This window comes from Prinia subflava, chromosome 21 (assembly GCF_021018805.1).
Source record: "Prinia subflava isolate CZ2003 ecotype Zambia chromosome 21, Cam_Psub_1.2, whole genome shotgun sequence".
NCBI lineage: Eukaryota > Metazoa > Chordata > Aves > Passeriformes > Cisticolidae > Prinia > Prinia subflava.
Window position 1 is genome coordinate 315,232 of NC_086267.1, and position 13,288 is coordinate 328,519.

At 61.3% G+C, this 13,288-nt stretch overlaps 1 protein-coding gene across 3 annotated transcripts in view; it reads left to right on the top strand.

Moving 5' to 3' along the window:
• The window catches only part of HSPG2 (heparan sulfate proteoglycan 2), a 40,706-nt gene extending 28,039 nt beyond the window's left edge, over positions 1–12,667 (top strand). For all 3 annotated transcript variants that reach the window (XM_063417518.1, XM_063417519.1, XM_063417520.1), the window contains 33 exons: positions 33–184; positions 268–406; positions 488–639; positions 717–855; positions 944–1,087; positions 1,162–1,296; positions 1,766–1,947; positions 2,023–2,215; positions 2,302–2,481; positions 3,804–4,064; positions 4,295–4,490; positions 4,570–4,667; positions 5,160–5,426; positions 5,501–5,613; positions 5,697–5,844; positions 5,929–6,045; positions 6,305–6,389; positions 6,475–6,619; positions 6,693–6,792; positions 6,877–6,986; positions 7,061–7,169; positions 7,250–7,348; positions 7,934–8,155; positions 8,444–8,676; positions 9,141–9,243; positions 9,926–10,060; positions 10,743–10,796; positions 10,889–10,964; positions 11,095–11,173; positions 11,274–11,344; positions 11,456–11,539; positions 11,605–11,708; positions 12,213–12,667. In XM_063417518.1, coding sequence (XP_063273588.1) covers positions 33–184; positions 268–406; positions 488–639; positions 717–855; positions 944–1,087; positions 1,162–1,296; positions 1,766–1,947; positions 2,023–2,215; positions 2,302–2,481; positions 3,804–4,064; positions 4,295–4,490; positions 4,570–4,667; positions 5,160–5,426; positions 5,501–5,613; positions 5,697–5,844; positions 5,929–6,045; positions 6,305–6,389; positions 6,475–6,619; positions 6,693–6,792; positions 6,877–6,986; positions 7,061–7,169; positions 7,250–7,348; positions 7,934–8,155; positions 8,444–8,676; positions 9,141–9,243; positions 9,926–10,060; positions 10,743–10,796; positions 10,889–10,964; positions 11,095–11,173; positions 11,274–11,344; positions 11,456–11,539; positions 11,605–11,708; positions 12,213–12,376 — 4,589 coding nt within the window. In that variant the 3' untranslated portion in view covers positions 12,377–12,667. The remainder of the gene's footprint in view (positions 1–32; positions 185–267; positions 407–487; positions 640–716; positions 856–943; positions 1,088–1,161; positions 1,297–1,765; positions 1,948–2,022; positions 2,216–2,301; positions 2,482–3,803; positions 4,065–4,294; positions 4,491–4,569; positions 4,668–5,159; positions 5,427–5,500; positions 5,614–5,696; positions 5,845–5,928; positions 6,046–6,304; positions 6,390–6,474; positions 6,620–6,692; positions 6,793–6,876; positions 6,987–7,060; positions 7,170–7,249; positions 7,349–7,933; positions 8,156–8,443; positions 8,677–9,140; positions 9,244–9,925; positions 10,061–10,742; positions 10,797–10,888; positions 10,965–11,094; positions 11,174–11,273; positions 11,345–11,455; positions 11,540–11,604; positions 11,709–12,212) is intronic.
• The last annotated feature ends 621 nt before the right edge of the window (positions 12,668–13,288 follow it).

The window sequence follows — 13,288 nt, forward strand, 5'->3', positions numbered from 1 at the left end:
GATAAACGTTCCCTTTCCCTGTCCTCCTCCAGCCTCTGGCATCTCCCAACCCCTCCGCATCGAGTCCTTGTCCTCGGCCATCGCCGAAGGACAGACCCTGGACCTCAACTGCGTGGTGGCGGGGTCCGGCCCCACCACCGTGACGTGGTACAAGCGTGGTGGCTCCCTGCCTGTTGGCTACCAGGTAGGGGACAGGGGAGGGTCACTCTGAATTTGTCACATCCCCTCCTCTACAGTGCTGACTCATCCCCTAATTGTTCCCTCCAGGTGTCAGGCACCCGCCTGCGCATCCCCCAGGTGACAGCAGCCGATTCAGGGGAGTACGTGTGCCGGGTGACATCCGGCGGCATCACACAGGAGACATCCCTCATCGTCACCATCGATGACGGAGACAACCCATCCCACTGTGAGTGCCACCCTCCAGGAGACAAGTTCTCACTGGTGTCAGGGTCCACTGGGGTCATTCACCCTCAACCTGCCCATGCAGCCACCAGCATCACGCCACCCATTCGCATTGAGTCCTCAGCGTCCTCTGTCACTGAGGGACAGACCCTGGACCTGGACTGCGTGGTGGCCGGCCAGGGACAGGCCACCATCACCTGGTACAAGCGCGGTGGGGCCCTCCCAGCCAAGCACCAGGTAGGTGGGGACACTGGTGGGGTGGGGATGGTTGTTGTGCATGGCTGGGTGATGCCACCACCTTCTGTTGTCTCCAGATTTCGGGGTCCCGGCTGCGGCTGTCACAGCTCTCGGTGGCTGACTCGGGAGAGTACGTGTGCCGGGCTGACACAGGCAGCGTCTCCCGTGAGGCCATTGTCTCTGTCACTGTCACCTCCCATGACAGCTCCAGCTACCGTGAGTGTAGCCACAGGGTGAGGGAGGATGCTGAGGGGAGATGTGTGATGTGAGTGACCTCTTAGCCTCTGTCCTTTTGTCCACACAGGTCTGCAGAGCCCCATCATCTCCATCGACCCACACAGCATGGCAGTGGCACCAGGTGAAGATGCCGCCTTCAAGTGCCGTGTCCACGATGGCGCCCAGCCTGTCAACATCACTTGGCGGATGGGGCCTGGCCAACACCTCCAAGGTATGGTGGTCCCCAGGGTGGCCCTGGCATGGTCCCCAGGGTGGTCCTGGTGCTGATGGCTCCTCCTTGCCCAGACAATGTGAAGATCAGTGCCAATGGCTCAGTCATCTCCATCACCAGTGCCCACGTGGGCAACCAGGGCGCCTACCACTGCGTAGCCTCCAACCGCTTCGGCGTCGCCAGCAGCGTCGTCAACCTTGTGGTGCAAGGTATGAGGTGGCGAGGGTGGCCCTGTCCCTGTCTCCATGTACTCCACGTGTCCCCAGGGCACTGGTGTCCCCATCCCCATGTCCTCATATGCTCCAGGTGCCCTCAGGGTGGTCTCCCTGTCACCATGCTGGTGTCCTCCATGTCATCCAGATACCAGTGGAGTGATGGTGTCCCTATCCCCATCTCCTTTCCATGCTTCGGGTGCTCCTGGAGTGGTGGTACCCATGTCCCCATGCTGGTGTCCTTCCAGGGGCCCCAGGAGTTGTGATATCCCCATCCCCATGCAGATGTCCTGCATGGGCTTCAGGTGCTCCTGAGATGTTGAGTCCCCATCCACACACTCATGCTCATTTCCTCCCATGCTCCCAATGCTCCCAGGGTGATGGGTGCCCCTATGGCCAGGCACCTTCCAGATGCCCTTCATCGTGGTGTCCCAATCCCCACCCCAATGCCCTCCTCCTTCTCCAGGTGCTCCCACAGTGTCAGTGATGCCACCAGGCCCCGTGACAGTGAAGGAGGGCAAATCCCTGAGCCTAGAGTGCCTGGGCCGGGGCGAGCCGCGGCCACTGGTGCGTTGGAGCCGGCTGGGCTCTCGGCAGAAGGTGGAGCACCAGACACTGCTGCACATGGACAGCCAGGCCATCCTGCAGGTGAGGGGGCGCCCAGGGGCACCATGGGGCACCAAGGAGTTCCTGGTGCTCATCCCCACCCTGTCCCCTTCACAGCTCTCACCAGCCAAGCCAGAGCACGCTGGGACCTACGTGTGCACGGCGCATAGCGCCCTGGGCTCAGCACAGGCACGGGTGGATGTCAGCGTGGAGTCAGCTCAGCGGCACCCCGGGGCCCCCGAGGTCACCGCACCATCTACCGTCACTGTGGTGGCTGGGGACACTGCCACATTGCACTGCATGGCCAGAGGTAGGGGGAGCCTGGAGGACAGTAGTGGAGAAGGGATGTCCTGAGCAGTACCTGATGCCGCAGTGATGAGCATGGTGTGGTCATAGGTGACCCAGTGCCCCGGATCGAGTGGTCGAAGCTGCGGGCACCCCTGCCCTGGCAACACCGCGTGGTGAACGGCAGCCTGGTTATCCCTCGCGCCGCGCAGCAGGACTCGGGCCAGTACATCTGCAATGCCAGCAGCCCCATCGGTTCCTCCGAAGCCTTTGTCACGCTCGATGTGGAGAGTAAGGAGGGGACAGCAGGGGGTTGGGGTGCCCCTGGGTTCCTTCTGCCACCTCCGCTGTGGCCATCACCTGTCCTTCCTCTGCATGTGGCCACGTCCATTGCCACTTCCACCTTTACATCCAGCCCTTCCTCACGGGACCGTCCTTGCTCCATTGCAGCACTCATCCTCCTCCTCTCAAGCTCCTCTCAAGCTCTGTCACCAACCCTTCCCATGGATGTGTCTACCTGCTTGTCCCATCCCTGTGCATGTCCCTCTCCACTTCTGTTCTCTCATCTATCCATTTATCCATTCACCATGGATCCATCCATGGCTCATCCATCCCAGCTCAAACCCATCTCTATCTCTGCTCATATCTCTCCTTCCATCTCTTCCTCATGGATCCATTCATCTCATTCACCCCAGCACACACCCATCTCTCTATCTCCTTATTCTAACATCCCTTTCTTTCTTGTGGATTCACCCATCACTCATCCATCACAGCTCACACCTCTCCATCTGTCTATTCCTTGTGGATTCATCAATCCCAGCACACACCTATCTCCCCATTTCCTTACTCTTCCATCCATTTTGTCCTTGTGAATTCACCCATCTCTTATCCATCATAGCTCACATCCATCTCTCCATCTCCTCTTACACCCTTCCATCCATCCCTTCTTGGTGGACTCATCTATTGCTCACCCACTCAAGCTGACATTCCTCTCACACCCTTCCATGCATCTCATCCTTGTGCATCCACCCATCTCTTGTCCAGCTTAGCACATGCCATCTCTCCATCTCCTCTCACACCCTTCCATCTATCCCTTCCTTGTCCATCATCCATCTCAGTACATGCCCGGCTCACCATCTGCTCTCAAACGCTGCCAGTCATTGATCCATCCACTCACACACCTACCTCTTGCTTGTGGATGCATCCATCACTCAACCATCCCAGCTCACATCCATCTCATAACTCTTTTATCCATCTCTTCTTTGTACATTCATCCAACTCACATGTACATACATCCCAGCACACACCCAACTTGCCATCTCCTCTCAAACTCTCCAGTCATCCCTCCATCCCTCCCTCCCTCCATCTATCCATCCTTCCATCCCTCCCTTCCTCCCCTGGTAGATTCATTCATCATTCTTGGCCATCCCAGACATCCATATATCCATCTCCTCTCACACTACTCTATCCACCCCTTCCTCATGGATCCATCCAACTCTCATCCATCCCATCTGCCCGTCTCCATCACCCCCTACACCCCTCACTGACACCCCTCTTGCCCTGCTCACCCATTCCTGTCCTCCCCACCGCTAACGGTTCCACCCATCCCGCAGCACCTCCATATGCCACCATCCTCCCGGAGGACATGGTGGTGCGGGCAGGTGACGCGTTGCAGGTGCAGTGCCTGGCCCACGGCACCCCCCCACTGCACTACACCTGGGACAAGGTGAACGGCAGCCTCTCGGCACGCGTGGCCCACCGCGCCGGCCTCCTCCGCCTCAGCCCCGCAGCCCCTGCCGACACCGGCACCTACCGCTGCCTCGTCACCAACCGCGTCGGCAGCGCCGAGGCCTTCGCCCGTGTGGCTGTTCATGGTGAGCCCATCCCCAGCCTGGGTACCATTAGTGCTCTGCACTGGGTGGTGGCAGTGCCACCAGGTTCCCTCAGAACTCTGCATCCTGGCCAGGCCATCCCGGTGCTGATGGATACCACTGGGGCTCCACATCCCGCCCAGGTGGTGCCATTGGGTACCACCAGGGCTCCGCATCCCACAGGGACAATGCAGGTGCCACTGGGTACCACTGAGGCTCTGCATCCCTTCCAGGTGATGCTGTTGAAGGTGGGGACATCACTGGTGGTCCTTTGGTGGTGCGGGTGACACCAGGGAGCCTTGTCAAGGGGGTGGGTGGCACTGCCGAATTTGCCTGCTCTGTCTCCGGGGACTCCCGTGCCCATGTGGAGTGGCTGAAAGAAGGTGGAGAGCTGCCCCCTACCCACAGCGTGCGGGACGGAGTGCTGCGGTAAGGAACACAGGACAGGGAGGTGGGATGCTCGCACTGGTCCCTTGCGGGGTCCCTCACCCTGGCTGTGTCCCCACAGAATGCCGGAGCTGGCGTCGGGGGCCCAGGGCGTGTATGTGTGCCGGGCCAGTGCCCCAGGCAGGCAGGCAGAGGACCGGGCCACCCTCACTGTCCAGGGTAGGAGCATCACCTCAATACCAGACGACAAGTCCACCCCCCGAACTGTGTTGCCCACCACCAAGGGCACCCTGGGACCCCCATGTCCCCTCACTGAGTGCACCCCAGCACCTTCAATTTCCTTTCATACAGGTATCCTGATAGCCCTCAATGCCCATGGTGACCCCAAATCTCTTCTCAAGCCCACAGGCGCTCCAATACTCCCCACTCTTCCCCGTGCCTGTGAACACCCCAATACAATCCGTCTCTCTCCACACCCATGGACACCTCAGTGCACCCTGTCCTCACACCCATGACCCCCCTGGTGCTCCCCCATGTCTCCCCATGCTCATGAGGATTCCCAACATCTCTGACCTCTCCCCATTCCCAAAGCCACCCCAATTGTCCCACGTCTCCTCAGGAACCCCCTTTCTCCCTATCTCCCACTCCAGTGTCAGACCACAATGCCTCCCTGTGCCAGAGGTTCACCCAATAACCCCACTGTTCCCTAAGCTCTCCCCAGGGCCCTGATCAACATCCGGACTGCAGTGCAGACAGTGCTGGCAGGGACACAAGTGGAGCTGGAGTGCCTGGGCTTGGGGGAACCCCGTCCCCACGTCACCTGGAGCAAAGTGGGGGGCCGCATCCGCCCCGGGGTGCTGGTCCGTGCTGGCACTCTCACCATCGAGCAGGTGGAGCGGGCAGACGCCGGGCAGTACCGATGCACCGCCACCAACGCTGTGGGCACCGTCCAGTCCCACGTCATCCTTCATGTGCAAGGTGAGCACGGGAACGCAGAGGTGGGGACGCACACCGTGTCACTGCAGGGTAGTGACACCTCCGTGCATCCCCAGCCGCTCCTCAAATTGCCGGGCAGCCGGAGGTGAAGGAGGTGTCCCTTGGATCAGCTGCTGTTTTGCCATGCTTGGCATCTGGCTTCCCAGTGCCAGAGATCACCTGGAGCAAGGTGCGATAGAGGGGTGGAGGGTGGGTGTGGCAGGGCTTGTGGGGGCTGCTTGTGGGTGCTGACCCCCTCCCGCTGTGCCACAGCTGGACGGGGAGCTGCCAGCGGGTGCCAGGGTGCAGGGGAATGTGCTGACGCTACCGGCTGTGCGCCCCGAAGATGCCGGCGTCTACACCTGCGTGGCCACCAACCACCGCGGCCAGCAGACAGCTTACTACGTGCTGAAGGTCCAGGGTGAGGACAGACAGAGGGACAGATGGGTGGATGGGAGCAGGGGTGATGCACGCTGCCCCTCCTTACCCACCCCCATCTCTGCAGAGCACGTGGTCCCCTATTTTGGGCAGTCGCCTCGCTCCTTCCTCCCCCTGCCCACCATCAAGGATGCCTACAAGCGGTTTGAGATCCTCATCACCTTCCGACCTGATGCTGCCGATGGTGAGCCCATGTGCCCCACGTGTCCTCTCTGTGTCCCCCTTCATGTCCCCTCTGTCATTTCCCCTTCCCTTCCCTGCCTGCATCCTCCCCTCCCTTCATGCTCCCCTTGCCCTCCTTTATCTCCCATTCTCTATGCATCTGAGAGCCTCCAGTTTATGGGGGGTTTTTCCTCCATTTTGGGAGGATTTTGGGGTCCCCTAGGACATGTCCCCCACCTCAGGATGGGGACTATCCCATCTGATCCCCTGCCACCCCTCAGGGCTTCTCCTCTACAATGGGCAGCGGAAAAACAGCGGTGCTGACTTCATCTCCTTTGGGTTGGTGGGTGGACGCCCCGAATTTAGGTGAGAACTATGATTGGATGCTATGGGAGAGGTGGGAGATGGGTGCCAGCACCCACCTACACCCCTTGTACTCTCAAAAACTCAGGTTTGATGCTGGTTCGGGGATGGCCACCATCCGTCACCCCACAGCGCTGCGGCTGGGCGAGTACCACACCGTGCGGCTGCTCCGCAACCTCACCTGGGGCTCGCTGGGCCTGGACGGGCACCCCGCCGTGAACGGCACCTCCCAGGTATCAGTTTGGGGGTGGGGTGTGGGGTGGGGTCAGGATGCTGGAGGTGGTGCCCACCCTCTTGTGCCTGCAGGGGAAGTTCCAAGGGCTGGATCTGAATGAGGAGCTGTACCTGGGGGGGTACCCTGACATCAGTGCTGTGGCAAAGACGGGGCTCAGCCAGGGTTTCATGGGTGAGTGAGGGGTTTTGGGGGGCACTGGGGTGAGGGGACGCTGGGCATCATGTCACACTTCTGCCCATCTCCACCACCCCACAGGCTGCGTGCGCCAGCTCCGCATCCAAGGGGAAGAGGTGGCCTTTGGGGACATGGACCTGCAGGCACATGGTGTCACCAATTGTCCCACCTGCCAGGACCGGCCATGCCAGGTGAGGATGGAGGCAAGGAGGTGATGCTCACCCATCCCTGCCAACTGCTGACACCCATGTCACCCCTCACCCAGAATGGTGGCGTGTGCCAGGACGACGAGAGCGGCACCTACATCTGCCGATGTCCCCACGGCTTCACTGGCAGCAACTGCGAGTACTCACAGGCTTTGCACTGTCACCCAGGTAGGTGACACCACTCCCTCCATGGGGACGTCATCCTAGGGTCCCTTCAGGATGGGTGCTCATGGCTTCTGACCCCACAGAGGCATGTGGGCCTGATGCCACCTGCGTCAACCGGCCAGACGGGCAGGGCTACACCTGCCGCTGCCACCTGGGCAAGACTGGGGAGAGGTGCACTGAAGGTGAGTGACACAGGGACACAGCTAGCACCATCCTGGGACATGGAGATGGGGTGGGACCACCCAGGGAAATGGGGACATGGCTGGGACCACTCTGGTGAAGTGGGTGTAGGATTGGAGACCACTCCAAGGAGATGGGGACATGGCTGGCACCACTCTGGTGACATGGGGATGGGCATGGGCATGGGCATGGGCATGGGCATGGGCATGGAGATGGGGTGGGGCTGGGTACCACCCTGGGGACACTGGCAAGAGATAAAGACCAGCCTGGAAAGATGGGCTCCATGGGGATGGAGGCTAGGGTCTCATCCTGGGGATGTAGGTTGAGTCTCACCAAGGGGTTGGACATTGGGTCCCACTGTGGGGTTGGAGGTTGGGGATAGAGTCTGGGGATGATTAATGGGGTCTCATCATGGGGATGAAGGTTGGGAATGGATGGATGGAGGGATGGAGGGATGGAAGAATGGAGGGATGGATGTTGTCCCACCCTGGGGATGAAGCCTGTGGATGGATGTTGCTCTGAGGATGGAGTGGAGGTCCCACCAAGGATTGGAGGGTCCCACACTGGGCACTGACTGGGATGTGCAGGTGAGGTGGTGAATGTGCCATCGTTCGATGAGGAGGGAGCCTTCGTCTCGTACCCCCCCCTCACCAACGTGCACCATGAGCTGCGGCTGGAGGTTGAGTTCCTGCCGCTGGCGCCCGACGGGCTCCTGCTCTTCAGCGCTGGCAAAGCCTCCCCCATCGAGGACTTCGTGGCCTTGGCCATGATCGGTGGCCACCTCGAGTTCCGCTACGAGCTGGGCTCAGGTGGGTGGCACAGGGCAGGGGGCACTGTGGAGAGGTGGCACCAGAGACTGTGGGAGTAAGGGGATGACACAGAGTTACCAGGGTTCACTGGCATGAAAGGGGTCCCTGAGGCACAGTGGGGTCCCCTGGCACCATTGGGATACCCAAACATCACTGAGGTCCTTGGGAGTCACTGAGGTCCTTGGGAGTCATTCTGGTCTGCAAGCATCACCCAGGGCACATCTCAGGTCCATAAACATTCCTGGTTGTCTCCCAGTGCCTCCTGTAACACCAACCCTGTATCCACAGGCCCGGCAGTGCTGCGGAGCGCAGAGCCGGTGGCCCTGGGCCAGTGGCACTGGGTGACAGCTGAACGGATTCACAAGGATGGGACACTGGTGGTGGACGATGCCGCCCCAGTGAAACGCTCCTCGCCTGGCAAGAGCCAGGGGCTCAACCTGCGCAGCCCCCTGTACCTGGGGGGCACCGAGCCCCCCCTGCGCCCCCCCACCAATGCCTCCTTCCACGGCTGCATCGGAGAGGTGAGACCCCCCCCTGCTGTGTCCTCTTGGAGGGCAGGTGACCCCCTCAGGCGCAGACAGGATTCCCCCATATTGGGGGCATGATCCCCTTGGTGGGGAGGGAGGTGACCCCTACTGATGTCTCCTTGTTGCGGGGATGACCTCTCTTGGTGTTCCCTTGGGAAGATGACCCCATTGGCAGTGTCCCCTTGGTTGGGAGGTGACCCCGTTGTTGGGAAGGTGACTTCCCTGCACATCCCCTTGTTGGAGTTCCCTCGCTAGGTTGGTGGTGCCACACCTTGGTGTCCCCTTGGTTGGAAGTGACCCTCCTGGCTGGGGGTTGGTGCCATTGGTGTTCCCTTGTTGATGTGCCCTCACTGGAGAGATGACCCTTACTGGCGCCCCCTTTGAGGGGGTGACCCCAGTGGTGTCCCAGTCGGGTGACCCCGGTGGCAGGGAGGTGACAGTGGGCGGTGTCCTCACAGGTGTCCATCAGTGGGAAGCGGCTGGAGCTGCGGGAGCGGTTCCTGCGCAGCCGGGGGGTGCGGCCCTGCGGCCACCGCACCCCGTGTGGGCCGGGGACCCATGGTGAGAGCAGCAACTGTGGGGCTGGTGTGTTTGCATGTGCGTGCACACTGCATGTGCATTTCTGCATGTGTGTGCTGCACATGTGTGTATGCATGTGTGCACTGCATGTGCTTTGTTGTGTGTGTGCACTGCATGTGTGTGCACTGTATGTGGGTGTGTACACTCTGTGTGCACTGCATATGTTTGTGTTTGTGTGTGTGTGTCTGCACGGCAGATGTGTTTGTGCGTGGGCATGTGCTGCTTGTGTGTGCCCTGGGTGTGCATTTGTGTGTGCACTGTGTGTGTGGGCTGTATGTGCTCACGCAGTTCACACCTGTTCACATACCTGTGCTGTGTGCACACACAGAGTTCACACTTGTTCACTGCACACACCTGTGCTGTGTGCACACACAGGGTTCACACCTGCTCACTGGACACACCTGTGCTGTGTGCACACACACAGTTCACACCTGCTCACTGGACACACCTGTGCTGTGTGCATACACACAGTTCACACCTGTTCACACACCTGTGCCGTGTGCACACACACAGTTCACTGCACACACCTGTGCTGTGTGCACACATGCAGTTCACACCTGTTCACTGCACACACCTGTGCCCCGTGTGCCCCAGGGGGGCTGTGCCCGTGCATGCCGAGCACACTCACCCATCACCCCCAGTGACCATGTCCCACTGTCCCCAGGGCCGCGCTGTGAGGAGGAGGAAGAGGAGGAGGCCAAGGGCTGTCATGCCTCCAGGCCCTGCCTGCACGGTGGCTCCTGTGTCCATGGCTCCTGCCGCTGCCCCCCTGGACACAGTGGGGCTCGCTGCCAGCACCGTGAGGGGACAGCACAGGGACATGGGGGGACACCGTGGGGACAGCTGGGGACACAGGGAGCATGCAGGGACACTGCTAGCACAGTGAAGGGGAAACACATGGAAGGGCAGCGAGGGACACCTGGGGATACTTGAAGACATGGAAGGACATCTGAGGTCACTGGAGGACATGGGGTGGACAAAGGAAAGACAGGGACACCCAGGAACATGAGGGATATACACGCTTGGGGATACTTGGAAATACTTTGGGACACTTGGAGACAGTTTGGGACACATGGGGACATGGGGGAAACTTGGGAACATGGGGAGACACTTTGGGACATGGGAGGAGGTCCCTTTGGGACACTTGGAGGACATCTGGGGACATGGGGGAGACACGTGACAGCATTTGAAGACACCTGCAGACATGGGGGGATGCCTGGGGATACCTGGAAACCTTTGGGGATTGAGTGGGGACGCAGAGGGACACCTGGGTACGTGGCAAGGAGACGCACTTGGAGAATGCCTGTGAATACCTGAGAATAACTGAAGCCACCTGGGGACATGGGGGACACCTGGGGACACTTGAGGATATACGGTTGGGGAATACCTGGGGATACCTGGGAACAACTGGAGACACCTGGGGGTGGTGGGGGAACACCAAAGGGGTACCTGCCCCCCCTTTACCCCCTCTTCTCCCACAGGCTCGGCACTGGCAGAGCTGGAGCAGGACTGGCAGGAGAGCAGCGGTGGTGGCGGTGGGTCCCTGCACCTATTTCCCCTTTTTCCCCCCAAAATGCAGGTGGGGCCCCGTCCTCCCATCCCCCCCTGACCCCCCATCTTCCCCCAGATGCCCCTGGGCAGTTCAGCGCTGCATTCCAGGACGGATCCTACCTGGCCCTTCCCGGGCACCTCTTCCCTCGTGGGTGAGTGACACCCCAAACGGGTGCTGCACACCCCTTATGGCACCCCCCATTTTTGGGGTGCTGCACTCCCCCCACACCATCATCCCCTTTTTGGGTGCTGCCCCCCAACACTCACCCCCTCTCCTGGCAGCCCCCCCGAGGCTCCGGAGACCATTGAGCTGGAGCTGCGGACGCGCAGTGCCCAGGGGCTGCTGCTGTGGCACGGCGCGGTGAGACAGGGGACAGGGTGACAAGGAGGGCACCGGGCTGTGAGACCCTCGGGGTGGGGGTCCGGGTGCCCCCTCTGCTCACCCCCTGCTGCGCCCGCAGATGCCTGGCGAGGGTGGCAAAGCCAAAGATTTCCTTGGCCTCGGGTTGAAGGATGGGCACCTGGTGTTCAGGTGAGGGGGCAACCACGGTCCCTTGGCGTGATGTGTGGCACCCAGGGGTCCCCTGAGCCCCACAAGGTGCCCCCTGAGGAGCCCTGCACGCTGAGACTGTGCCCCCCACAGCTACCAGCTGGGCAGTGGTGAGGCCACCATCACCTCCGAGGACCCCGTCAATGACGGCGAGTGGCACCGGGTGTCGGTGACAAGGTGAGTGGGGGTCTGGGGTGGGGTGAGGGTGGCACTGGGGGGCAGATGCTGACAGTGCCCCACAGGGAGGGCCGGCGTGGGCAGCTCCAGGTGGACGGAGAGGAGCCAGTCAGTGGGGAATCGCCCGGATCCAACATCATGGCCAACACAGAGGGCAGCATCTACGTGGGTACGGTGGGACATGGGGGCAATATGGGGGGGACGGGGGGATATGGGAGGAACATGGAGGGGGACAGGTTGGGACACAAATGGACACAAGGTGGATGTGGAATGGACGTGGAATGGACATGGAACAGACATGGGGTGGATGTGGGATAAACGTGGTGAGGGCATGGGATGGCACAGGGGATGGACATGAGTTGGGACACAGACACAGAGTGGGATATGGCATGGACGCAGGATGGACACAGAATGACACTTGGGATAAGACACCAGGTGGAACATGAGATGGATGGGATGGACCTGGGATGGCACAGTGGAATAGAGGATGGGACACAGGGAGGGACGTGGGATGGACACAGGATGGGACACATGGTGGGATATGGGGTGGGGACACCTGATGGGACACAAGATAGACATGGGCAGGTACCTGTCCCAGGCCAGGACACGGGTGGACCCAGCAGGTGCCGTCAACGGGTGCCCCCCACCCAGTGCCTCCTGTGTCTCTCCACAGGCGGTGCCCCTGACCCCCGCGCCCTGACCGCTGGCAAGTTCAGCTCTGGCCTTTCAGGGTGCGTGCGGGGACTGGCGCTGGAGTCCGCCGGGATCCCCCGACACCCCATCGACCTCCGGCACGGCGCCGTGGGGGGCTCCCCTGTGCCCCCCTGCCCCTCCTAACCCCCCACAAAACAGAGCTTGGGGGCAATTTGGCCAATTTTATTCTTTTCCAAAAAAAAAAACCACCAGGAGGAAACGGTGCTTTGCTGCCCCGGGGTGACTCCGGGGGGGGGCCGGGACCCCCAAAAATGTTTACACCTCCCTTCCACCGGCCCCCCGAAATTGTGCCGGGGCGGCCGGGCCGCCTGGGTTCCCCGTGGGGTGTCGGCGGGGTGGGGGCGCGAGGGACAATCGGGGTGCTGGCGGGGACCCCTCGCGGGGACAGCTATTAAAGGAGAGACAACCAGTGTGGCTGTCGTGTCTGGGGGCTGCGCTGGGGCAATGTGGAATACAGAAGCGAGGCGATGGGGAGCTTGAGGGTTGGGGGATGCTATAGGGGCGCTTTGGTACTGGGGCGCAGGGGGGTATGGTATGGGCGAGATCGTTTGGAAGGGTGCTATGGCAGTATAGGGGAGGGTATAGTGGGACGATTTAGGGGGCACGGAGTGGGGGTACAGGGGTTTCCGGGTCCCGGGAGGTTATGGTACAAGGAGGTGTGGTATGGAAAGGTATTGGGGTGCGGGGGGTGTGGTATAGGGGGATATGGTATGGGAGTTCAGGGAGTTGAGGGGGTCCGGGCTGTTATGGCGTGGGGGGCTGTAGTATAGGGGTGCGGGGGAATGACACAGGGGTGCAGAAGGGTCTGGCGGGGGCACAGGGCTGGGAGGACTCTGGGGGGCACGGTGTGGATGGCGGGGGGCGCGATGTGACCCAGCACGGCCCCGTGCCGGAGGCCCCGCCCACCGGCCGCGTAGGCCCCGCCCACGCCGCGCCAGCTACGCCAGCATGGCCAGCGAGCCCCGCCCCAATTCCGTATAGGCCACACCCCCGGCCCCTCGCACAAGGCGCGCCCATGGAAGTCCGAGGCCGCGC